Genomic DNA, 26,162 nt, shown 5'->3' with positions numbered 1-26,162 from the left:
CATTATTGCGTTCATCATACAAATATTTCTCACTTTGCTTGAATTTCGGTTTATTTGTAAACCTTCCTTTCATCTAAAGCTTCATCTGCGTTTAAATAATTGCACAGCTCATAACGAAAAATACATTGTTCACATCATTGCACAGTCAATACAAATAGATTATTTCGTCTTTTGGTTTTTAACTGATATATCGGAATTTTCAAACAATTGAATATTATAATAGATGAATATAATTAAATTCATATTCACAAAAATTCCGATTGGAGAAAAGTGATACAAAGAAAAAACGAAATAAATGAAAAAGTTAATACTATGATTAAAATTATGTGACAAAGGAATGGAAATAAAAAATTACAGTTAAATCATTTAATTGAATAAAAATGATGATAGAAATCATTTCGATAAAGATTTAAAAATAAAAATTTACTGCAACTGACAAAATTTGAAACCATCACCTTCAACACGTGAAGCTATAGTTCTATCCACTACACCAGTGCGTCTGTATAAGTTGATTTTTCTAATGTTACTGGGCATCACGCAAAATTCCGATTTTTTTCGTCAATTACTCGCGAACGAAGGTCCACCAGGGTGAATGGCTGCAGGGTGTGGTACCTAGGATCTTATCCTACATTGCCGTAAATTTGGTTTCAAAAAGTCGATCCCACCGCTAGGGAGATGTCCTTGTAAGACGGAATGTGGTCTGCGAAAAAATTTTAGGAGCACATTTAAAAACTGGTCTTGTCTTTTTTAAGTACAAACTGTTTCTTGCAAGAAATAAGTAATAGAAAATACTTAATAATTCGGTCCACCCTGCTACAGAGTAGAGATAGAATAGAATATTTGGCATCTGCTATCCTCAGTCAAAGCTCCAATATTAACGTCCTCCTTGTGTGTTTTTGTTGCAGAGGTGGAGCCGAGCTTCCCGTACCGCGACGTGCAGATCCGACGCGGCGTCGACATCCGGGATCTCTACGACCTTCAGGAAGAAATTGGCAGGTAAAGTGCTCCACTCACTTCTACAGGAAGCCGCAGTTTGTCGAGCGCTCCTCCTGTGGCGGTCTGGCACACACATTTACTCGCATGCGTTCCTGTTGACTGAGTGCCAACAATCGTCTCATAATCAGCAGTCCAACTGTCGTCAATAACGGTCACAATAGTTCCAGTCTAGCTACTGTCTCAGTAGATGGCACGACATAGTTCATCGTAAGACTTTTGGCTTTATCACACTTATACAGTATCAGTCAACGCACTACGTAAGCAGATACAGAACGCCCTCCCAACATAAACGACTAATCATGCAATTTCTTATCATGGAACCGAGTATGTCCTTCATCACGAAAAATCAACAACGAAAACGAAAGTTTAGAGAGTGCCATTTCTGTTGCAGGTAGTGTGTGTAATTCAAAAGTAATCGAAGAAAAAGCATTGTCTGATGCAGTAGATGGGATCTAGCCTAGCATACAAGCGTAAAATGCACAAGGAATGAAATTCTTGCACCCGTTAACTTTACAGCAGCCGTTAATACATCACATATATAACGTTCTTCAATGTCATTTTAAAAATGACTAAAAACGGTAGCGCTTCATTAACCCTATAAAACCATTGCTCCTCACTATGAGAGTTCAGAGACAGATATTAGGTCTACATCTTTGCTTCCACCATTTCTTCTCGAAGTTCGAGGCTTTATTGTGAAAAACCTACAAAAAAAATCACTATTCAAAGTACTGATCGTCTCTGGCCACGGTTTTCTCTCATCTTTCGGACAGCGTACGAATCCCGTCGCGAAACGCTGCGCGTCTTTTGAGGAAATCCATCAGTCGATTCAATTTTTCACTTGTTCATACGACCGAAGATGTTGGTCAGATAGAACACGTGCCATTGGCCTAAAAAGATGGTAGCCAGAGGGAGCAATGTCTGGAGAATACGGCGGCCGGAGGGATCGAGCATTGTCATCCTGCAAAATCACCTTTTAATGTCTGTCGCCATATTGTGGTCGTTTGTTCTTCAGTGCTCAGCTCAAACGCATCAGTTGCTTTTGATAACGATCTCCTGATTGTTTCCGTCGATTTCAGTGGTTTCGAAAACCTTCTCTTTTCCACCATCATGCCGGCCTTGACATCAAAATCAACGTTCTTGAAGCGTTCAAGCCATTCTCTGCACTTTATTTCACTAACAGATGCCCCATCAAAGGACTTATCCAGAATTTTCTGAGCCTCAGCCGCAGATTTCTCCAAGTTAAATGAGACAGTTAAAACTTCCCAAAAATTACAAGAATTGGGCTCGTAAGCTGACATATTCAATCGAGAATAACTTTACGATACAGTCACAAATCAGGCAATATGTTGATGGCGTTGTGTTAACAAATGTCTAATGTATGACACTTACGACCTGATACCTGCAACGCCGTTTTCCACTACTTCCATCTATTGCAAAAGGGCGAAAGCAATATTGTAGACCTAATGCTAAACAAAATAACTACTTTACGATAGATTTGTGTTACCCGTCCATTGTTTCGAGACCTTTGTAGGAGACTCTTAAGAATCAGAATGAATCGAAGTAACGGCAAGTTATTTTTTTATAATTCCTGTTTTATAATATGGCCACTGCAGTGGTGCAGCACCTGTACCTGTGTCTATTGGCCACCAACAGAAGCCACAGCGGAAGCATTAGGCGTTGTAGTTTGTGTTTATGGCAGAAATGCAATGGCAACATTAGCCCTAATTTCATCTTTAACCGTCGGGTTGCATACATGCAGATACAAATGCATGACGTCATCATTCCCCTCGCCTCTCCTAAGCTACTCTACCCTCCCCGCTTTTACCCTCCCCTCTAAACCTTTACCCCTAGCCCCTCTCCTTCCACCCCCTAAGCCATAACCTTTTCTCTTTCCTTCCCTTTCCTATGCCTTTCTCGGAAATAGGCTAATCAATTACACATACTTAGCTTTCCCAAAAATAGCTCGATATTTTACAGACATATAAGCGACTCCAATTACATTTCACAACTTCTTCTTAAGGCCACAATCCCTTTCTTGAAAAATGGTCAATCGAAGATCTTTCAAGACAATTGCGATACACATATTCAGCTTCCCCAGTCACACCTCAGTACTTTGCTGCCATAGCAGATCATCCAATCACATCTCTCAACTTCTTCATAACCCAAGCCACTTTTTTTTAGACAGGCCAATTAAAAGCTCCCTGCAGCAACGATGGGCGGGGCATAACATCGTTCTCGTCTAGTGGTGTTGGCAGTTGCACAGTGTCTGCATGCTTAGGAAATATTGGCACCATTGCCAATGTTATTTAGTATTCGATGCTCCAGGGGCCTAAAACGGTGAAACATTATACTGTGGGTAATTTATTGGTTTATTTTTGTAGATTTTTTTTGTTTGATATAGCTTTCGTGTACAGTGTGTGCCTAAAGCACTTGTGTTAACATTGTAGGCATTGCATACTTATGTTATCATAATACCCCATTTGACTTTATTTCGTATTTTGCGGTGTTTTGAGGAAAAGGATTTGATGGTACAGTCATCTTCACGGATAAATTAATAATATTTTTTTGGTTTGCTATATTTGAAAGTACTTGTGAGTAAAATGTAAAACGTTTTGTTTACTTACTATGTACTACAGTTTTGAGCTATCAAGTCTCTATATTCCAAGTGAAACACGCTGAACTGTGTTTTTAGTATTGTCTGCGATGTGTAGCAGCATCTGCTACTGCAACAATGGGTACAGAAACCGAACTATCACCACCTAACTTTTAGAAGTTATCGGGAATAATGGACTCGCTGATGCTATTTTCCACTGAAGGAAACATTTGATTTTATCGACATGAGAAACATGACTGAAGCAGCAAATGAAAATGAATGGCTGCAAATATTCACTAAGTTATTCCTGTCTTCAGATATTTCCATCGCAGACCTACAACACATACAAGAAGTCTCTCATCCGATTCCACAGGAAAAGACACAATGTGAAATTCAACAAAAAATGTAATTAGCAGCATATTAAATATGTGTAAAGTTTAGTAGTGACTGTCAAGTTAGAAGCACGGAGATCTTGTTTACATAAAGAAAATAGGTTACTATGTGCAAAAAAACTTGAACTAAACAAAGAAACAATACAGTTTGCATCTGCAGATAGCAACGTACCTGAACACTCATGCCGTCCCATGACACATGATAGACAAAGCAGAGAATACGGCAAGGAAAATTTCAATAGAGCAATAAAAAACACAAAAAGGAAATTAAACGCGTCGATGAGAGAAAAACTGCAAGAGAACACTATACACTATATCTTGATCTCTTACTCTCTCTCTCTCTCTCTCTCTCTCTCTCCTTCATAAACACACACACACACACACACACACACACACACTCAACCACATAGTCAATGAGTCTCAGTGGATCTTACTAAACCTCATCATATGTGGTTGAAAATTAAGTATGTCGTTTGGACATAAAAATAAAAAGGGAATAAAAAGTTTACGTTCTGCTGTGAAAAGTGTAGCACCTAATCTCCCCATAACTAACATCGCAATGGAGGATGCACGAAGAATAAGAAAATGGGCCAGAGTGTTTAATGACGACAGTATTAATGTTGATGATGAAGTCTCTACGTATTTTGTCCCACCCGGCTGAGTCGCAGTTAGTTCTGCGTTCCTGTGCAAGCAAGTGACGTGCGGCATGGCAGAAGAGACATACGGTTGCACTGGTTGCCTACTGGTAGGCTCTCAGCCGAGTGGAACATCCAGTGTCGTACACAGTACAGGCGCCTCGTGAGCTGTTTCCGCTTCGGCTCCCATTAGTACCAAGGCAACCCGACAGTAGTTAGGGTGGGTCCTAAACAATATTGTGGGATGGGGAAGCAGTTCCTTTGCACTGACACGTCCAGAAGATGCGCTAGTATTTACTGCAGCGTGCAACAAGTAAATCAATCCTCTGTCCTCCAGTGCTCAGAATGTCCACAAGACATTCGTTTCAGTTGATGTTACGAAACATCTGTAGGCGAGACGAAGGCAGTTACTGTATAAACTGCAAGATGTAGATCTTTAAAGACAGTTGTGTTCCTTTAAGAGTATATCAGATGAAGAAAGAACGGAATATAAGGATAAAGAGAGCAAAGATGAAGGTGAGGAAGAGTATTACAATAGGTAATAACAAAGTGACCAACATCAAAATTGGTAACCATACCATAGTGGAGGGAGTGAAATCTCTCTCCTATGTATGGAGTAAGATTACAAACAACGACCAAAGAACGGAACTACAAGATTGGCACAAGCGAAATAAGTAGTTGCTTAGAGATTAGTATATCTGATATCAGATATTCATACGCGCTTGAGGACGACGTTGCTGCAGGTGTAGGTATACAGGACAGTACTCGATGGAAGTGAAACGAGGGCCATCCTAAGTCCGGTGGAAAAGCAGCTGGAAGCATCTAAAATGTGGTGCTATCGAAAGATGTTAGAAATTAAATGAGCAGAAGAAATGCGAAATGCAGTATTAGGTGAGGAAAGAAGTGCATGGGAGACCGTCCACAGGAGAATGGTCAGGTTAACGGAATGTTCGCAGGAGAGCTTCTGTAAAGTTGGGAAGGTAGGAGACGAGATACTGGCAGAAGTAAAGCTGTGAAGACGGGGCGTGAGTCGTGCTTGGGTAGCTCAGTTGGTAGAGCACTTGCCCGCGAAAGGCAAAGGTCCCGAGTTCGAGTCTCGTACCGGCACACAGTTTTAATCTGCCAGGAAGTTTCACATCATCGCACACTCCGCTGTAGAGTGAAAATCTCATTCTGGAAACATCCCCCAGGCTGTGGCTAAGCCATGTCTCCGCAATATCCTTTCTTTCAGAAGTTCTAGTTCAGCAATGTTCGCAGGAGAGCTTCTGTAAAGTTTGGAAGGTAGGAGACGAGGTACTGGCAGAAGTAAAGCTGTGAGGACGGGGCGTAAGTCGTGCTTCAGTAGCTCAGCTGGTAGAACACTTGCCCGCGAAAGGCAAAGGTCCCGAGTTCGAGTCTCGGTCCGGCACACCGTTTTAATCTGCCAGGAAGTTTCATATCAGCGCACACTCCGCTGCAGAGTGAAAATCTCATTCCAGGTTAACGGAACATCAGCTATGACATCTGTGAATACACTGCCTGACAAGCAAACTGAAGCATCCACGAGGGAAGGAGGAAAAGAGAAGGAACTTCACAGGTTGTGGAGTACACTGATCGACCAGAACATTGTGACCACTGAACTACTATCTGTATAAATCCGTCCAGGCGATAGCAGTGTCATCTGGCGAGGAATGACTGCTAGTCAGACGCACGCACGGTGCATGTAATATCAGTGAGCGTGCTGTCCACCTGTAGACTGGGGAAGGTGCGCGATTTGTATGAGTTTGACCGAGGGCAGATGGCGACGGCCAGAAGGCCTTGTCTGGTGTTGGAGCAGTGCCGTGGTGAGTGTCTTCAACAAGTGACGAAACCAAGGTGAAACCACGTCCAGACGACGTGAGGTTTGGTGCCACCCCTCATCACAGATGTTGGACGACGTAGGGTGGACGGACTGGTAAAACAGGACAGGTGGAGAACTGTGGCGAAACGAACATCAGACTTTAATGCTGGGCAGCATACAGATGTATCTGAACACACAGTTCACCGAACAATCGTAACAATGATCCTCTGCAGCCGACGATCCATGCATGTACCAATGTTAACACCACATCGGCAACTACGACTAAAATGGGCACGTGACCCTCTGCGCTGGACGGCGGCGCAGTGGCAGAGCGTTGCTTGGTCTAATGAACCTCCATACCTTCTTCATCATGCAGACAGGAGGCCGCGAATCCGTCGTCTTCCAAGCGAACAGCTCCTTGACACCTGTACTGCGGGACGGAGACAAGGTGGTGGCGGCTCCATTACGCCCTGGAGGACATTCACGTGGGCGTCCATGGGTCCAGTGGAAATCGTGCAAGGCACCATGACGGGCAACGAGTATCGTTGCAGACCACGTGCACCCCTTCATGACAATCATGTGCCCCGACAGCAGCGGCGTTTTTCATAAAGATAATGCGCCATGTCACAAGTCCAAGAGTGTGTTGGAGTGGTTCGGGGTACACAGTGAAAAGATCTAATTGGTGTGCTGGCCTCAGAAATCGCCTGATCTGAACCCAGTCGAATACATCTGGAATGTGGTTGAACGTGGCATCAGAGCTCTTGATTCCCCTCCCCGGAATTTAAGGGAATTAGGTGTCTTGTGTGGTAGATGTGGTTCCAGCTGCCTCCAGCGACCTAGCAAGGCCTCATTGTTTCCATGCCACGACGCGCAGCCGCCGTTGTACAAAAGGGGACATACTGGCTATAAGTAGGTAGTCATGATGTTTTGGCTGGTGTATGCAATGTCATTTCAATGATTACAAATTCGAGTCAAATGTACAAAGAATTTGGCAGTATGAGCCCACTTATCATTACAACATTGCACCCCGTCTGATCAGTATCCATTCCGTTGGGAATGGTGGAGTGTTATCATGAAGCCATTATACACTTTCCTGAGCAATTACTGTTACAGATGGTCCTTGGTATTCTAGATACTGCCACTGGAACGGAGTTGACGTCCGGGTTTGTCCCACACATATTCTATCAGGGACGGATACCAGGATCTTGTTAGGCATAGGAGCATTCAAAATCACGCAGACAGTTCAGAGAGAGACGTGCCATGTATGGACGAGCAATGTCCGGTTGAGAAAGGCATCACGATACTGTCGCATGAGAGGGAACACAGAGAACGTGGGATGTCCGAGACGTAGCACTGTCCCGCCAGAGTTTCCTCAGTCACTACCAGCCGTTATTTGAAGTCACTGCCGGTTGCTCCCCACATAATGACTCCAGGAGTAACCGCTGTGCTTCTCCAAAAACATTCAAAAAATAGAACCCCTCCCCAGATCTACGCCAAATATGTTCATCCGGTGTAGTGGAGAACCGCTACTCATTGCTGAACACAATGCGACGTCTTCCATCAGCAGTGCATGCTTCCGGAACATGGCACCACTGTAACACAGCCATTCGTGTTCCGGTGTTCACCACAGCCTGCGCAAGGGGGTAATTCGTTAGCCCAGCTGCTGCTAGTCTCCGACCAATGGTTCTCGATTACAAAGAGTGTTGCAGGGCGACCATTTCTTGTTCTAGGATGCCAGGCTCAGATGCGAATGAGTTACGACGTGCACGGTACACAATACGGCGATCTTTCCTTCTAGGGGTCAGACGGCGAGTGTGGCTGCCCTCACGTCCTCATGCAGCTGGGCCATTCTAATATCAGAATATTAAATCCTTCGACTGGTCAATCGGGGATTCACAAGGAGGCCTCTTTTAAACTCTCTCAGGTGCTGATAACGTTGTCTCACAGGAGTACACGACATCTCCGTATTCTTCACAGTGATCGTTCAGTATCTGACGCTGTTCACGCATCTTATGTACGTTACCACGCCAGGTAGCAGTACTAAACACGAACAACGCTAATCCACTCTGTTAGCCATTCGACCAATTGCAGAGACTCGCAACTCTAATAACGGACATAGCTGCTGATTGTGTGTACGTGTATAAAGTTATATTGACATTCGACCAACACAACAAGAATACCTTATCAACCTTGGGGCCAGCAAGGGAGCACGTTGCAGAACACGCATTGCCGCCCGTGCAGATCAGTCCCTATTACACTACTGCCAACTAAAATTGCTACACCACGAAGATGACGTGCTACAGACGCGAAATTTAACCGACAGGAAGAAGATGATGTGATATGCAACTGATTAGCTTTTCAGAGCACTCACACAAGGTTGGCGCCGGAGCCGACACCTACAACGTGCTGACATGAGGAAAGTTTCCAACCGATTTCTCATACACAAACAGCAGTTGACCGGCGTTGCATGGTAAAACGTTCTTTTGATGCCTCGTGTAAGGAGGAGAAATATGTAGCATCACGTTTCAGACTTTGATAAAGGTCGGATTGTAGCCTATCGCGATTGCGGTTTATCGTATCGAGACATTGCTGCTCGTATTAGTCGAGATCCAATGACTGTTAGCAGAATATGGAATCGGTGGGTCAGGAGGGTAATACGGAACGCCGTGCTGGATCCCAACGGCCTCGTATCACTACCAGTCGAGATGACAGGCATCTTATCCGCATGGCTGTCACGGATCGTGCTGCCACGTCTCGATCACTGAGTTATCAGATGGGGACGTTTGCAAGACAACAACCATCTGCACGAACAGTTCGACGCACGTTTGCAGCAGCATGGACTATCAGCTCGGAGACCGTGGGTGCGGTTACCCTTGACGCTGCATTACAGGCAGGAGCGCCTGCAATGGTGTACTCAGCGACAAACCTGGGTACACGAATGGCAAAACGTCATTTTTTCGGATGAATCCAGGTTCTGTTTACAGCATCGTGATGGTCGCATCCGTGTTTGGCGACATCGCGGTGAACGCACATTGGATGCGTGTATTCGTCATCGCCATACTGGCGTATCATCCGGCGTGATGGTATGGAGTGCCATTGGTTACACGTCTCGGTCACCTCTTGTTCGCATTGACGGCACTTTGAAAAGTGGACGTTACAAATTTAGGTGTGTTACGACCCGTGGCTCTACCCTTCATTCGATCCCTGCGAAACCCTACATTTCAGCAGGATAATGCACGACCGCATGTTGCAGGTACTGTACGGGTCTTTCTGGATACAGAAAATGTTCGACTGCTGCCCTGGCCAGCTCATTCTCCAGATCCCTCACCAATTGAAAACGTCTGGTCAATGGTGGCCGAGCAACTGGCTCGTCATAATACGCCAGTCACTACTCTTGATGAACTATGGTATCGTGTTGAAGGTGCATGGGCCTGTACACGCCATCCAAGCTCTGTTTGACTCAATGCCCAGGCGTATCATGGCCGTTATTACGGCCAGAGGTGGCGTTTCTGGGTACTGATTTCTCAGGATCTATGCACCCAAATTGCGTGAAAATGTAATCACATGTCAGTTCTAGTATAATATATTTGTCCAATGAATACCCGTTTATCATCTGCATTTCTTCTTGGTACAGCAATTTTAATGGTCAGTAGTGTAAGAACCATTCCCCGGTTTTTTGATGTCCAGAGGACCATCATAATTCGCTCTGACTTTGTTGTAATTTTTGCCTTTGAGTAAAATTCTCATGTCTGTTCGTCTCATTACGCACTTCTTTCATTTACCTTCTGTATTTCACTGTAGCAGTTCTTTCTATCTGTGTTCCAAGATGTTTCATCGAGCTGTTATCTGGCAGTGACACACCAGTGTGTTTGTCCAACAGTGATGCAGACCTCAACAAATACTGACACATCTACGAGCCGCAGTAGGTATGGGATCAACATGAAGCCGAACCATCGCATACAATTGCCGTGCGGCAATCAGTACAAGTAGGTGCGGAAACATACACCCCGCCTTCGCGAACCCATGTCGCTGTTGCTAGACGAATAGTAGCGATTTACTGTCATAACAGCCATGTTACGTAAGGGTGGGATTAGATACACGCAGCTGAAAGCGACACGGGGCTAAATTTGTCGTACACGCGAATCATATCTGGTCAAGCCCCTAGAGCCGTGAAATTGTGATTACTACCACGGCGTCTTGGTTAATTTTAGACGGTCCTTCGAGGATAGTGGTGCAGACGCGTGTGCCAACTGCGATCACAGTAAATCACTTTTACTACTGCTACAACTTCATTCTTCAAGATCGTGAGAAATTACATAAGACAGGTTCTTTTGTTGCCTGTTTCTTCCTGAATCGGTTATGATGATGTAACGGTTCCCTAAATCCATATCGCTGGGGTATACAGCCTTGATCCGAAGTGCTAACGTCCGAAATAAAATATGAATCTGTCTGTATACGAGGACTGCTCAATAACTAAGGCAACGCATTTTTTTCTCATAGCAAGGATTTTTTTTCTGATTTAAATACACCTTGCTATACCCTAATTCTGTGGCTATTTTTCAACCTAACCTCTGTTCAGTTCTATGGTCCTACACCACCTTAATGTGAGAGCTTGTATACCGTCATGGTACCACTTTACTGGTCCGCCACATCATTGCTGTGGTTCTTCTCGTGGAGTCCATCAGTGAGAGGCCAAGGAGATGGAAGTGATAATGTCCTAGATCCGGACTGTAGGGCAGATGAGGAAGAACAGTCCACCGTAGTTTTGGTGATTTCTTCTTGGTTGCGAAGACTTGTGTGTGGCCTCATGTCATCGTTGAGAAGGAGAAGAGCGTTCGCATTTTTGGGGCCTTAAACACGCTGTAACCTGTTCCTCATTTTCCTGAGAGCCTCACAGTAGACTTCGGAGTCGACTGTTTTATCACGGGGAAGGACACCAAACCATCAGTGTCGCAGGAGACTGTAGCCATCATATCACCAGCTGACGGTATTGTTTTGAATTTCTTCTTCGAAGGAGACGCTATGTGGTGGCACTCCATGGATTGAAATTTTCTTTCAGGCTCAAAGTAATGAAACTAAATTTCATCGCCTGTGCAATGTTTGACAAAAAATCGTTTCCATCAGTTTTTTTTTCTTTATGATCTCGAATTAGGCTTCGAGGAACCTAGCACGCACAAACCTTAGTATACACTAACTGGTGGACAAATATATCAGCGTTGCCAACAGAGATATCAAGTTGATCACAGAGTTGTTTAACTGTTATTCGTCGATCACCTCGAACAAGAGTGTCCGCACGTTGCAGCATTGCAGGCGCCGCAGCTGTATGCGACCGGCTACGTGTGAAAAATCAGACATACATCCTTCTCCTTATTCTGATGACGACAGACGCTTCGCTCAGCAATTTACCGTGTTTTTATCCACTGCTCGGTGTCCGTAGACATTCTGTAAATATCAGAGAATATTCGCAATGGTACGGTTTCCCATCAAAAGAAATTAAATAAGTCCCTCTTTGCTTCGAACGCTGTTCAGCTGCAGACGCCATTTCGAAGAATGCCTATAGCGCTGCCATCAACCGGGATTTACTAGAAATGTATAAGGCGACGTAGGAATGTTTCAGGACATCGCCAATAAAGTTAAAAAAATTTAACCAAAAATTAGCCGAGAAAAATAAATGTTGCGTTACTTATTGAAAGCCTTTAGTAATTCTGGTTGGACAAACGACCACTTTTAAGACACCTGACTGAATTTTACCTGGAAAAACTACACTGACAGAAAAAGAAAATCGCAACACCAATAAGGAGTTGTGCGATATAAACCAATGATGGTGGGCGTATTTATACATCTGAAAGATGATGGCTATCCAAATTTCGCATCAGTTACGAAAGAGTGGCGCTGGTAACGCCTCTATAAGAATGCATATCAGGTTTGCTTTAAACGCACGCTGTAACAGTCATGTGCGTTAGTTACCTCTGACATTTGACGTGGTGACCTGATGTTTGTCAAGAACGCCTTTACTCGTAAAGCGACAGAGATGCCATTATCGGTAGATCGCTGAGTATCAGCGAGGTATTGTAATAGAGTTAGGAGAAGCTGGATGTTCCTTCTGCGCTATTGCAGAAAAGCTTGGCATTGATGTAGCCGCTGTATACGGTAGCTGGCAGCTGTGAAGAATATACCGTCACAAGAAAACCGCGCTCCGGACGGCCACGTCGCACTATCGAGAGGGAAGACTATCGGGATTGGCGATGGCTCTGGAGCATCGTGTTGCATCTGCAGCAGCAATTTGAGCAGCTGTTGGCACCACCGTGACACAACGAACTGTTGCGAATCTTTCAAATAACTTCCGGGAATTCAGCCAGGTAACACTTTCAGCGACCGCCGATATTTCGGCGGGAGAACACCCCGCCATTTTCAAGGCAAACTGCAACGGACAGGCGGCGTACATGCAAATTTAATACCTCGGTTCTCGGATAGAAGTAGGAAAGATAACACACACACACTGAACACTAGTGTCACCAAAGATGACCAAAGTCAGAGCTATCGATAGTGAGACTATGAATTCGCAGGTGAGGCAGCATTGACTCTGTTCCTCTGTTTTTTGACAAGGGAGAGAGCCGGATTCCAAACAGAGTTTAAACAGAAACCTCCATCCCTGTTAACGAGGTTGCTCGCTAATTTAATCTCAACTGCCTCCCTAATGACACTGTCCCAATAGCTGGACGTGCATGCCAATATCTCGGTGTTATTATATAACATGGGGTGACCAGTATCCAAGCAATGTTCGGCAATAGCAGATCTATTTGGCTGCTGTAATCGTGTGTGCCGTTTATGCTCAGTACATCTGTCCTCCACGGTCCTGATAGTTTGACCAATATATGCCATGCCGCAGCTACAAGGAATACGATATACACCCGCCTTACGCAGTCCAAGATCATCCTTAACGGAACTCAAAAGTGCTACGTCGTTTGGAGGGACTGAGGCTGAATGACTCTGATATTTTAGTGAGTTTCGATGTGGTCTCTCTCTACACTCGTGTTCCTCTGTCTGATTCGTTGCGGTTAATTGAAGCCAGGTTTGGTGCTGATTTAACTAATCTCTTTAGGCATGTGTTGACATCCACTTACTTTTATTTAATGACCAGTATTACGAGCAGACAGATCGAGTTGCGATGGGTAGTCCGTTGTCTCCTGTGATCGCAAATTTGTTTATGGAAGACTTCGAGGAACGTGCATTGGAGTCGGCGCCTTTAAAACCCGCCTGTTTCTTTAGATACGTTGACGATACCTTCGTTGTTTGGCCTCACGGTAGGGAGAATTTGAATGTCTTTCTAGAACATCTGAACTCGATCCACCCGAACATTCGTTTTACGATGGAGGTGGAAGAAGATGGTTGCCTTCCCTTTCTCGACGTGTTGGTTAGGAGGAAGGATGATGGATCATTGGGACATGCAGTCTACAGGAAACGTACTCACACCGACTTGTACTTACAAGCTAATAGTTGTCACCATTCGGCTCAGCGTGAAGGGGTACTTCGTACCTTGGTACACAGGGCACATGTCGTTTCTGACGCTGAGACTTTGCCAGCTGAGCTGTCCCATCTTGAAGTTACATTTCGTCAAAATGGTTATAGTGCTAGACAGATTGAACGTGCGTTGCGCTATCGACCAACTGTACATCGGGTGATTGATGATAATTCTGAGTCAACACATAAGTCTACTGCCTTTTTGCCTTACGTAGGAAACACGTCCAATAAGATCGGTCGTATTTTACGGAAATACGATGTGAAATGTGTTTTCCGACCTCCATCTAAAATTAGAGCACTTTTGAGTTCAGTTAAGGATGATCTTGGACTGCGTAAGGCGGGTGTATATCGTATTCCTTGTAGCTGCGGCAACGCATATATTGGTCAAACTATCAGGACCGTGGAGGACAGATGTACTGAGCATAAACGGCACACACGATTACAGCAGCCAAATAGATCTGCTATTGCCGAACATTGCTTGGATACTGGTCACCCCATGTTATATAATAACACCGAGATATTGGCATGCACGTCCAGCTATTGGGACAGTGTCATTAGGGAGGCAGTTGAGATTAAATTAGCGAGCAACCTCGTTAACAGGGATGGAGGTTTCTGTTTAAACTCTGTTTGGAATCCGGCTCTCTCCCTTGTCAAAAAACAGAGGAACAGAGTCAATGCTGCCTCACCTGCGAATTCATAGTCTCACTATCGATAGCTCTGACTTTGGTCATCTTTGGTGGCACTAGTGTTCAGTGTGTGTGTGTTATCTTTCCTACTTCTATCCGAGAACCGAGGTATTAAATTTGCGTGTACGCCGCATGTCCGTTGCAGTTTGCCTTGAAAATGGCGGGGTGTTCTCCCGCCGAAATATCGGCGGTCGCTGAAAGTGTTACCTGGCTGAATTCCCGGAAGTTATTTGAAAGTTGTATACGCCAGGAGAAACTCAGGTCTCATGTTGTGAATCGGTTACTTCAAGGACAGCTCCGAACCACACGCTCTATAGCACGCTTTCCACTGACCACAAAACACCGACCGCCATTTGCGACTTCAGTGGTGTCAAGTGAGGGCTCGTTAGAGGGCAGGCTGGTGGTTGTTGCGTTTTCTGATCAAAGCTAGTTCTGCCTCAGGGCCTGTGATAGCCGTGTGTTCGTTAGCAGTAGGCCAGTTGAGGGCCTGCAACAAAAAAAAAAAAAAAGAAAATGTAGTCCATCAACAAAGGAGGTGGCTTACAAAACACTCGTTCGACCTATACTTGAGTATTGCTCATCAGTGTGGGATCCGTACCAGATCGGGTTGACGGAGGAGATAGAGAAGATCCAAAGAAGAGCGGCGCGTTTCGTCACAGGGTTATTTGGTAACCGTGATAGCGTTACGGAGATGTTTAATAAACTCAAGTGGCAGACTCTGCAAGAGAGGCGCTCTGCATCGCGGTGTAGCTTGCTCGCCAGGTTTCGAGAGGGTGCTTTTCTAGATGAGGTATCGAATATATTGCTTCCCCCTACTTATACCTCCCGAAGAGATCACGAATGTAAAATTAGAGAGATTAGAGCGCGCACGGACGCTTTCAGACAGTCGTTCTTCCCGCGAACCATACGCGACTGGAACAGGAATGGGAGGAAATGACAGTGGCACGTAAAGTGCCCTCCGCCACACACCGTTGGGTGGCTTCCGAAGTATAAATGTAGATGTAGATGTAGATGTAGAACCTATCTGCGTACTAGACACACTGGAGTTATGGTCTGGGGTGAGATTTCTTGTGACAACAGGAGCACCTTTTCCAACAGGATAACGCTCGCCCACATACAGCGATTGCAACCCAACATGCTCTACAGAGTGTCGACATGTTGCATTGGTCTGTTCGATCAGCAGCTCTGTCTCCAATCGAGCAATATGGGACGGCAACTCCTGCCTGACCCACAAAAAGCATTAACCGACCCTATATTGACCGACCAAGTGAAATAGTCATGTAAATCCATACCATAAACTGACATCCGCACCTGTACAGTACAATGCACGCACGTTCGCATGACCGCACACAACATTCTGACGGTTCCTCCGATTATTAACGTACCAGCATTTTACATTCGCAATGACTTATCTCGCACTTACATTAATCTGTGAGCTTCTAATGTTGATCACTTAAATGTGTTACCTAGACAAATGTATTCCTGAAATTCCATTTCTCTAGACTAATTATGTTTTGGTGCTGTAATTCTTTCCATCAGTGCATATCTACCAGAACAAGATTCGTTATTGTAACTCTAAATAAGCTTCTGTCTGCATAATGTTGATGTTCCTCCACTGTGGGGACCCAAAAAAAAAAAAAATTAACTAAAAGTTGTATTTCCAAAGAATAAGCAACGGCCCTATTTTTTAAACGTCGTTTAAGACTTTATTAAACTAAAAGTTGTATTTCCAAATAATAAGCAACGGCCCTAGTTTGTAAACGTCGTTTATGTTCCAAAACTTTATATCACTCTGTAGCATACGTAAAGATGGAGTAGACACTTTTTTCATCGGTTTATCCACACCTTTTAACACACAAATTCTGATTATGATAAACAGTTGATATATTTTTAAATAAAATTACAAAAATTGCTCCTTAGCCAGTAATATGAAACATCTTTTTTAACTCATAGATTAATAAAAGTAATTTCCTCGCTTAACCCCCTTTTTCTATCACTCAGCAACGGATTCATTTTTATGTACCCTCTTTCGTGTTAAATTAATATTCAAGAGGGAATGAAAGAAGCGGATATAACAGGACCGTTATAACATCGTGCAAAGGCGTACTTCGCTGCTTTTGTGTCCATGAGCTTCAGAATTTTAGTTCCTCGCACTTCCTATTGTAATATAGTAGGATTTTTGTCTAATTAAGCTTGTGCCCTGTTAATATCAGTAGACAACCACCATCAGAATGGAAACGACGTGTCTTGTCCTTGCCTACCACACAGACACTGAAGAGTCAAACAAATTGGTACACCTATCTAATATCGTATAGGGCCCCGCGAGCACTCAGAAGTGCCGCAACATGACATCGCATGGCCTCAAATAATGCATGAAATAGTGCTGGATGGAGCTCACACCACCTTACTGCGTAAGAGTACGAGGAGGAGGACACCTCTTCTGAACAGCAAGTTGCAATATATAACAGATATGCTCAAGAATGTTCATGTCTGGGGAGTTTAGCGGCCAGCGGAGGTGTTTAAACCAATAAGAGTGTTCCTGGAGCCACTCTGTAGCAATTCTGGAAGTGTGAAGTGCCGCATTTTTGCTGCTGGAATTGCCCAAGTCCGTCGGAATGCACAATGGACGTGAATGAATGCAGGTGATCAGACAGGATGCTTACGTACGTGTCACCTGTCAGAGTCGTATCTAGACGAAGTAGGGGTACCATATCGCTCCAACTACACACTCCCCACACCATTACAGAGCCTGCACCAGCTTTAACAGCCCCTGCCGACATGCAGGGTCCATGGATTCATGAGGTTATCTCCATATCCGTACACGTCCAGCCGCCAGACAAATTTTGAAACGAGACTCGTCCGACCAGGCAACATGTTTCCAGTCATCCACAGTCCACTGTCGGTGTTGACGGACCGAGGTGAGGCGTAAAGCCTTGTGCCGTGCAGTCATCAAGGGCACAGGAGTGGGCCTTCGGCTCCGAAAGCCCATATCGACGTGGTTTCGTTGAATGGTTCACACGGTGACACTTGTTGATGGCCTAGCATTGAAATCCGCAGCAACTTGCAGAAGGGATGCACTTCCGTCATGTTGAACGATTCTCTTCAGTCGTCTTTGGTCCCGTTCTTGCAGGATCTTTTTCCGGCCGCAGGGATGTCGGAGACGTAATGTTTTACCGGATTCCTGATATTCCTGGTACATTCGTGAAGTGGTCGTATGGGAAAATCGCCGCTACATCGCTACTTCGGGGATGCTGTGTTCCATCGCTCGCGCGGCGACTATTACACAAAGACCGAACTCGCTTAAATCTCGATAACCTGCCATTGTAGCAGCAGTAACCGATGTAACAACTGCGCCAGACTCTTGTTGTCATAATAAGGCGTTGCCAACTTCGTAGCCGTATTCTGCCTGTTTATATATCTCTGTATTTGAATACGCCTATACCAGTTTCTTTGGCGCTTCAGTGTAGTTCATTTGAAACAATTTAAATGAGTACTTACCCCGCTCATACTGCTAGTGACTGTTTTCCTTTTGACAATCACAGTCGAGGCGACAGTAAAGTTGCCACAACTGAGACAGAAGAAGGAAAGGAGACTAGTGTTTAAGGTCCCGTCGATATCACGGACATTAGAGATGTGGCATATGCCAGCATTACGAAAGTATGGGGAAGGAAATCGGCCGTGCCCTTTTTTAGGGAATCATCCCGGCATTTGCCTGAAGCGATTTCGGGAAATCACGGAAAACCTAAATATGAATGGTCGTACGGGAAATGGGACTGTCGTTCACCCAAATACGACTCCAGTGTGCTGAGCACTGAATACTGAGCTAGAGGTGAGGTGAATGAGTAACTTGTACTACAGGGGAAGGCACGTCACACCTCTCCTAGCGGAAAATTTGAATTTTGGCAAAAAATTCGAAGAAGCCACTTGTTCTTTATAAAGTCCATTTCCCGTTGGGGGTGATTCAAAAGGACCATCTAGTGCAAAAAAAAAAAGAGAGAGAGAGAGAGACAGAGACAGAGAGAGAGACGCTGGTAAATTCAAATTTGGGTGGTGAAGAGAATTCGAATTTACCTTTATTGTCAGAAGTTAATATTCTGTTTAGTTCCTTCAGTGGTCCTCAGTCAACATCTGGTTTGGAAATTCTTGACAGTTTGATGTCTTCAGTATTTATTATTACAATGGCACATTTTCAGTAGTTATCACGCATCGTATTACGTCTATATATTAGGATTTCCTCCTACGACGCAGGTTAGATTCCAAGTGGCGGCAGTTGTTTTCCGACTGTTACTATTTTTGTCAGTTGTCGGCCTTTTTGTAATCAGCTGTACAAGTATCTCATTACTTCTACCCAATAGCATATAACCCCATGTCGCAAGTTTGGCTCTCAAACGGTGAACATTTTAGAGTTCCCTACCGAGACTCGAACTCGAGACCTTTGCCATTCGCGGGCAAGTCCTCTGCCATCCTAGCTACCCAAGCACTGTTAGCGACTCGTCCTCACAGCTTTAAATTCTGCCAATATCTCGCCTCCTACTCTCGAAACTTCGCAGAAGCTCTCCCCCAAACCTTGCATCTCTGCCTCGTGATGGTTCAAAAATGGCTCTGAGCACTATGGGACTTAACAGCTATGGTCATCAGTCCCCTAGAACTTAGAACTACTTAAACCTAACTAACCTAGGGACAGCACACAACACCCAGCCATCACGAGGCAGAGAAAATCCCTGACCCCGCCGGGAATCGAACCCGGGAACCCGGGCGTGGGAAGCGAGAACGCTACCGCACGACCACGAGATGCGGGCGCCTCGTGATGGCTGGGTGTTGTGTGCTGTCCTTAGGTTAGTTAGGTTTAAGTAGTTCTAAGTTCTAGGGGACTTATGACCACAGCAGTTGAGTCCCATAGTGCTCAGAGCCATTTGAACCATTTGAACCAAACCTTGCAGAACTAGCAATCCTGGAAGAAAGGATATTGCGGAGACATGACAGACCCTGAGGGATGTTTTCAGAATGAAATGTTCGCTCTGCAGCGGCGTGTGCGCTGATATGAAACTTCCTGGCAGATTGAAACTGTGTGCCGGACCGAGACTCGAACTCGGGACCTTTGCCTTTCGCGGGCGTTAAAGCTGTGAGGACCGGTCGCGAGCCGTGCTTGAGTAGCTCAGATGGCAGAGCACTTACCCGCGAAAGGCAAAGGTCCCGAGTTCGAGTCTCGGTCCGGCACACAGTTTCAATCTTCCAGGAAGTTTCAATTATTTTCTTATAGCGAGCATGTGACCCACTTTCGTTTCCCTGCAGAACAAGTTGCCTATTCGTTTTGCCACTGTGTCAGTATCCATCAACGACAAAAGTCGAATAAAGGACCCACCTCTAATATTTAAAACAGAAAATCTCTTGCATGTAACTAGAATAGTATTGGCTGACTCTAACCTACACAGTCCATCTTAAATTCCAACTGCGTCGTGCAGCACTGATTTACATCAATGAGGTTCGCTCTGTTGTCCCAGACCAAGCCTTAGAAGTAATTTTTCAGGCCTAGAGCAACTAATTTTCAGGTATCATATCCCCCTGGCGAACTACATTGGCTATATTTGGTTGTGTGGTCTTCATCTGCTATGACCTTCATCATGGTTCATCCGTAAATAAACTTTTGAGTGTCACACATCTCCGCTGAATCAAAAACTGCACAAAAGTCAACGAATTCCAGATGAATTTTGATGTTGTATTATGTGATCTCTTCGAGGAGAAGTCGAATGGTCTAATGTTGTCAACAACTGATAAGCCTTTTGGAAGTCATGCTTCTTCAACTAGTTGATAGAAGACTGACTGTTCACTGAATTAGTTGCTTAATACTTTTCCCGTAAGTTTGTAAAAATGTGCTACTAGACACACAACAGAAAAATTCTCAATATTTTCTCTGTTCTCTACCACTTCGAATTTTTCCAGATGTTTTGTATCCTCCCCCTCCCTCAGACTCAAAACACTAGGCTTTTTTTTTTTCTAACAGCTCTTTTGCTTCTAGTTTCAGCATTACATTTGATATTTTTTCTCATCTACCGCATTCTTGTTTTTCATGTCACAGAGCGCATTCTCTAGTCCCAAATATCATTTCTTATTTGTGGCGTGTGAATCTATGACAGAGGTAGAGATTTTCAAGGTACAGATAAGAAATTATGTCCAATCCGGTAACATTTAAAAAGGCCAAAGAAATTTAAAAAAAATTTTTTTTTGCTTTGATAGCTGATCTTTATAGATTTTTATGAGCTGAATCCAAATTTAGCTTTAGTATTTTTTGTATCACCCATAGTTTTCGGGAAATATGCTTTTTATTATATAGTATAAAAATCGTATACTATACGGTAAACGAGGAAATTAATGAAACGCTTTGTTACAACATAAGCATGGTTTGTATTTACAGTAAACTACTTAAAACAATAATATGTGTTGATAGAGGTCTCACTTCTCAGCTGGAATCGGTTTGTAATTCATTTCTCTGTTTTCATTTAAGCTTCTTGTGTAGCTTTTTCTGCGATGAGTCGCTGGCTGAATTTCTCGGTGAAGTGACCAACAGTAGTTCCTCACCATGTTGGTGTTCCAGCGGCCTTGGTAGCGTTTTTCCATCACTTTAATGTCCTCGTGAAAACTCTCTCCTTGCTCCTCACTAACATCTCCCATATTGTCCGGGAAATAATCAAGGTGACTGTTCAAAAAGTGAATTTTCAGGCTCATTAAACATCCTACAGTTTTAGACTTCTTTAACTTTGTAGCTATAGTAGAAACATATTCTGAGTCTTTTTCATGTCCTAAGAACTTTGTAACGATTTACGTGAAAGATACTCATACTTCTTTCTCATTTAAGGTCATTGTGGCTTAAAAGTTAACATCAAAAATCAAGTTTCTAATATCAGGTCCGACAAACAGGCCTTCTTTTAGTTTATCTTCTGAAATGTGTGGAAACTTTTGGCAGCGATACTTAAATCATGGTCCATCTTTAGGTAAAGCCTTTACAAATTGTTTCATTATGTCCTACAATGTTTCATTAGGCCTAACTTTATATGTAGAGGTGGTAGGAATACGTTTTTTGGATCTACAAGGTTTTTGCGTAGAATGTTCTTCTCGCCAGGTTTTAAAGACTCCCTCACAGGCCAGTTCTTTCTGCACCAATGTTGATCCCTAGCCCTACTGTCCCATCCACATAAGAAACATGGAAATTTGGTATAGCCACCTCGATGACCAAGGAGCATGCATGTTACTTTTAGATCGCCACATATTATCCAACCATGAGCAGAATAGCCTATTTTATTTAGCACAATTTCTAGGTTTTCATAGCTTTTTTTCATATGTACAGAATGTCCAATACATGTTACCATTGTGTAATAAAATAGCCTTTAAACTAGTTTTGGATGAATCAATAAACAGCCTACAGGCTTCCTTTTAGTATTCACTACCAAACTCATTCATCAGACCAGGAAAGTCTGAGGAGTATACTAAATCACCTTCTTGTTGAAAAAACTTGGAAAATTACCGCTCTCTCTCTTTCTATACAAGTATATGCTGGTTTCAAATGCCAATAAGTTCTTTTCATTTAATCTAGAGCCCAACGATTCAGCTTTTTCTTTCGTTAAGCCCAGATCCCTAACCAAATCGTTAAGCTCAGTCTGAGTAAACAATTTGGGCTGTAGACTTTCTATATTACAGTGGAATTAATAATCGCCTGATTCGTCTAAATTAGATTGTACATCAGAAAATACGTCTGTTTGAATAGAATTTAACTCATCTGGTGGTTCAGGAACCGCCAAATCTACACCACGCCCTACTGATCGGACGGCGGACCGAAGGTTAGGGTAGATAACTACCTTCTTATTTTTCGAATTATGACGAGTAATATCAACACTGCAAAAGTAGCAATCATCGGAATGATTCCTTGGCTTCCTCCATATCATACGAACAGCAAATCTAAAGGCTTTTTTTTCGTTTTTGGACCATTTTCTCAGATCTTCAACACACATATAACATGCCTTATGCGGCGCCCAAGATTTATCTTGATCACCGAAAACAGTTACCGTGGATGACCATGCAGCTTTGCTAGAAATGAAATGCTAATTAAATGGACACCCTAGCTGCAAACAGGCGTTGATGTACTTCATTGGGGACATGTTGAAAATGTGCGCCCCGACCGGGACTCGAACCCAGGATCTCCTGCTTACATGGCAGACGCTCTATCCATCTGAGCCACCGTGGGCACAGAGGATAGTGTGTCTGCAGGGACTTATCTCTGGCACGCTCCCCGTGAGATCCACATTCCCAACATGTCCATACCACTACATTCGTAGTGCGCCTAATAGATGTTTGCCCATCATACTCATTACTCGTGGCAGATTGATCTACCAAGTCCCGTACGAGTTCGGGCATAGCGTGTGCGTTCGTTCGCACAAGAAGGTCAATGGCCGGGAAGCCATATTTTAATTATATATGACGGTAGTATCTGTTCCCGAAAGAACAGTTACCGTGGATGACCATGCAGCTTTGCTAGAAATGAAATGCTAATTAAATGGACACCCTAGCTGCAAACAGGCGTTGATGTACTTCATTGGGGACATGTTGAAAATGTGCGCCCCGACCGGGACTCGAACCCAGGATCTCCTGCTTACATGGCAGACGCTCTATCCATCTGAGCCACCGTGGGCACAGAGGATAGTGTGTCTGCAGGGACTTATCTCTGGCACGCTCCCCGTGAGATCCACATTCCCAACATGTCCATACCACTACATTCGTAGTGCGCCTAATAGATGTTTGCCCATCATACTCATTACTCGTGGCAGATTGATCTACCAAGTCCCGTACGAGTTCGGGCATAGCGTGTGCGTTCGTTCGCACAAGAAGGTCAATGGCCGGGAAGCCATATTTTAATTATATATGACGGTAGTATCTGTTCCCGAAAGAACAGTTACCGTGGATGACCATGCAGCTTTGCTAGAAATGAAATGCTAATTAAATGGACACCCTAGCTGCAAACAGGCGTTGATGTACTTCATTGGGGACATGTTGAAAATGTGTGCCCCGACCGGGACTCGAACCCGGAATCTCCTGCTTTCGGGAACAGATACTACCGTCATATATAGTTAAAATATGGCTTCCCAGCCATTGAGCTTCTTGTGCGAACGCACATGCTATGCCCGAACTCGTACGGGACTTGGCAGATCAATCTGCCACGAGTAATGAGTATGATGGGCAAACATCTATTAGGCGCACTACGAATGTAGTGGTGTGGACATGTTGGGAATGTGGATCTCACGGGGAGCAAGCAAGGGATAAGTCCCTGCAGACGCACTCTGCTCTGTGCCCGCGGTGGCTCAGATGGATAGAGCGTCTGCCATATAAGCAGGAGATCCCGGGTTCGAGTCCCGGTCGGGGCACACATTTTCAACATGTCCCCAATGAAGCACATCAACGCCTGTTTGCAGCTAGGGTGCCCATTTAATTACCATTTCATTTCTTACAAAGCTGCATGGTCATCCACGGTAACTGTTCTTTCGGGAACAGATACTACCGTCATATATAGTTAAAAATATAATCGACCTTTTCTTGCCAGTAAATGTTTTTCAGCAATGCTACCAACGTCATCTACATTCATTACACCTCCTCTTTAAACTATTTTAACTATATAAAAGCTGTTGAATTCTTTAAAAATCGCTTAATTCAATAAATTTAAGTGTAAAATGTGAAGAAATGGTGGGTGATACAGTTTTTTAAGTATCATATTTGGATTTCCCACCCTAAAAAACATAATAATAAGGTGTATTTAGCAAAAAAATTTCCATCGTTGGCCTGTGTTATGTGCTACAACAAATAGATACAGTAGCCAGTATTAAGTCGTCTATATTCAATGGCTAAACACGCGACTGCGATAATTAATTCACGGAAGTAACGAAAGGCGTCAGACAGTATTGAAATGAATACGAAACCTACCGAGTCAGTCCGAACAGGGCACGAATTTCGTGAGAAAAAGAAAACACTGGCAATGAAATGGGCGAAAGTATGCTGATTCGGTACTCTAAACCTCCTGGAATATTGGTTACTGAGTAACAAATATACACAATTTGTAACAGCCGTAATCAAGAGTTTACTTAGTCTCAATACTATTAGAAAAATGTTGGCCATATGTTTAATAAACACTGTCCATTTAACTTGGGTTTCCCTCATCCATTAAATTTCTCAGTTACTACCAAAATTTGCTTTACTGAAACGAAATGTATACCGCATCCAACAACATGATGCTACCTGAGAATGTAATCGTACGGAAATCTTAGAGTCATACAGTTATTCATATTAATTACCCTAGACATGATCTCTCATTGAATGTATAACGAAGACCATTGTACCAAATTGCTTCTCAGCGTTCAAGCAATATAAGTTGATTCTAAGAAACTACATTCCAACTTTTTTTCTTCATATTGCACTTTCACGTTTTTTTTTTTTATCTCATATCCGTAGCAACATTTCGCATCAATACTGTACACTTATTATTAATATCGTTCAAAAGTCGGCACGCCCACTGTAGGCTGTCTGTAAAACAATGCTGTGATCTTCGTCCGGAACTGGCTATAGTGGACCTCTGGCGACAGCCAAGTCGTTATCCATTTGTTTCTGCCGACAGGCAATTCATCGGGCAGCAAGACAGAGGTGGCTTGTCCAAAGGAACATTTTAGCACCCTCACCAAAGGGAATGGTAGGTGTAAGTAGCTTGTGTAAATCTATTCTCTGCTGAATCGTTACATTTTGTACTAACTGGAGAAATTGTCTGCCACCGTAGCTGTGTGGACAGCACGGCTGACTCCCATGTGAAGGTCACGGGTTCGATTCCCGGGTGGAGAACTGGAGCGCAGTGCACACAGCCTCGTGATATCAACTGAGGATCTACTTGACCGAGTAGCAGCGACTCCAGGTCACAAAACTGACAACGGCCGGGAGCACAGTGTGATCACCTCACGCCCCTTCATCTACATCTACATCCATACTCCGCAAGCCACCCGACGGTGTGTGGCGGAAGGTACTTTGAGTACCACTATCTCTTCTATTCCAGTACTGCAAGTACATCTTCAGCTACATACATTTTCCGCAAGCCAGTGCACGATGCGTGGCAGAGGGTACCCTGTACCACTAATAGTCGTTTCTTTCCTGTCCCACTTGCAGACACATCGAGAGAGAAACGACTGTCTGTGTGCCTCCGTTTGAACCCTAATATCAGCATCTTATCGTCGTGGTTCTTATGCGAAATGTGTGTTGACGACAGTAGAATCGTTCTGCAGTCGGCTTCAAACACCAGTTCTCTAAACTTTCTCCGTAATTTCCACGGAAAGAACTTCGCCTTTCCTCCAGGGATTCCCATTTGAGTTCCCGAAGTATGTCCGTAGCACTTGCGTATTCCTACCGGTAACAAATCTAGCAGCCCGCTTTTGAATTGCTTCTATATCTTCCTTTAATCCGAATCCCAAACACTGGAGCAGTACCCAAGACCAGGTCGCA

The 26,162-nt window shown here is 44.0% G+C and overlaps 1 protein-coding gene and 1 non-coding gene across 2 annotated transcripts in view; both read left to right on the top strand.

Moving 5' to 3' along the window:
• Nucleotides 1–26,162, top strand: part of LOC126199649 (myosin light chain kinase, smooth muscle-like) — a 380,890-nt gene that overhangs the window by 270,371 nt on the left and 84,357 nt on the right. Inside the window, exon 3 of the mRNA XM_049936576.1 lies at nucleotides 906–996. Within this exon, the coding sequence (XP_049792533.1) occupies nucleotides 906–996 (91 nt within the window). The remainder of the gene's footprint in view (nucleotides 1–905; nucleotides 997–26,162) is intronic.
• Trnai-uau (transfer RNA isoleucine (anticodon UAU)) lies at nucleotides 23,978–24,052 on the top strand. Its single transcript has one exon. It is a non-coding gene; the product is annotated as a tRNA-Ile (tRNA).

This window comes from Schistocerca nitens, chromosome 8 (assembly GCF_023898315.1).
Source record: "Schistocerca nitens isolate TAMUIC-IGC-003100 chromosome 8, iqSchNite1.1, whole genome shotgun sequence".
Lineage (NCBI taxonomy): Eukaryota > Metazoa > Arthropoda > Insecta > Orthoptera > Acrididae > Schistocerca > Schistocerca nitens.
Note: the sequence above shows the minus strand (reverse complement) of the source record. Positions and strands in the feature narration are given on the sequence as shown.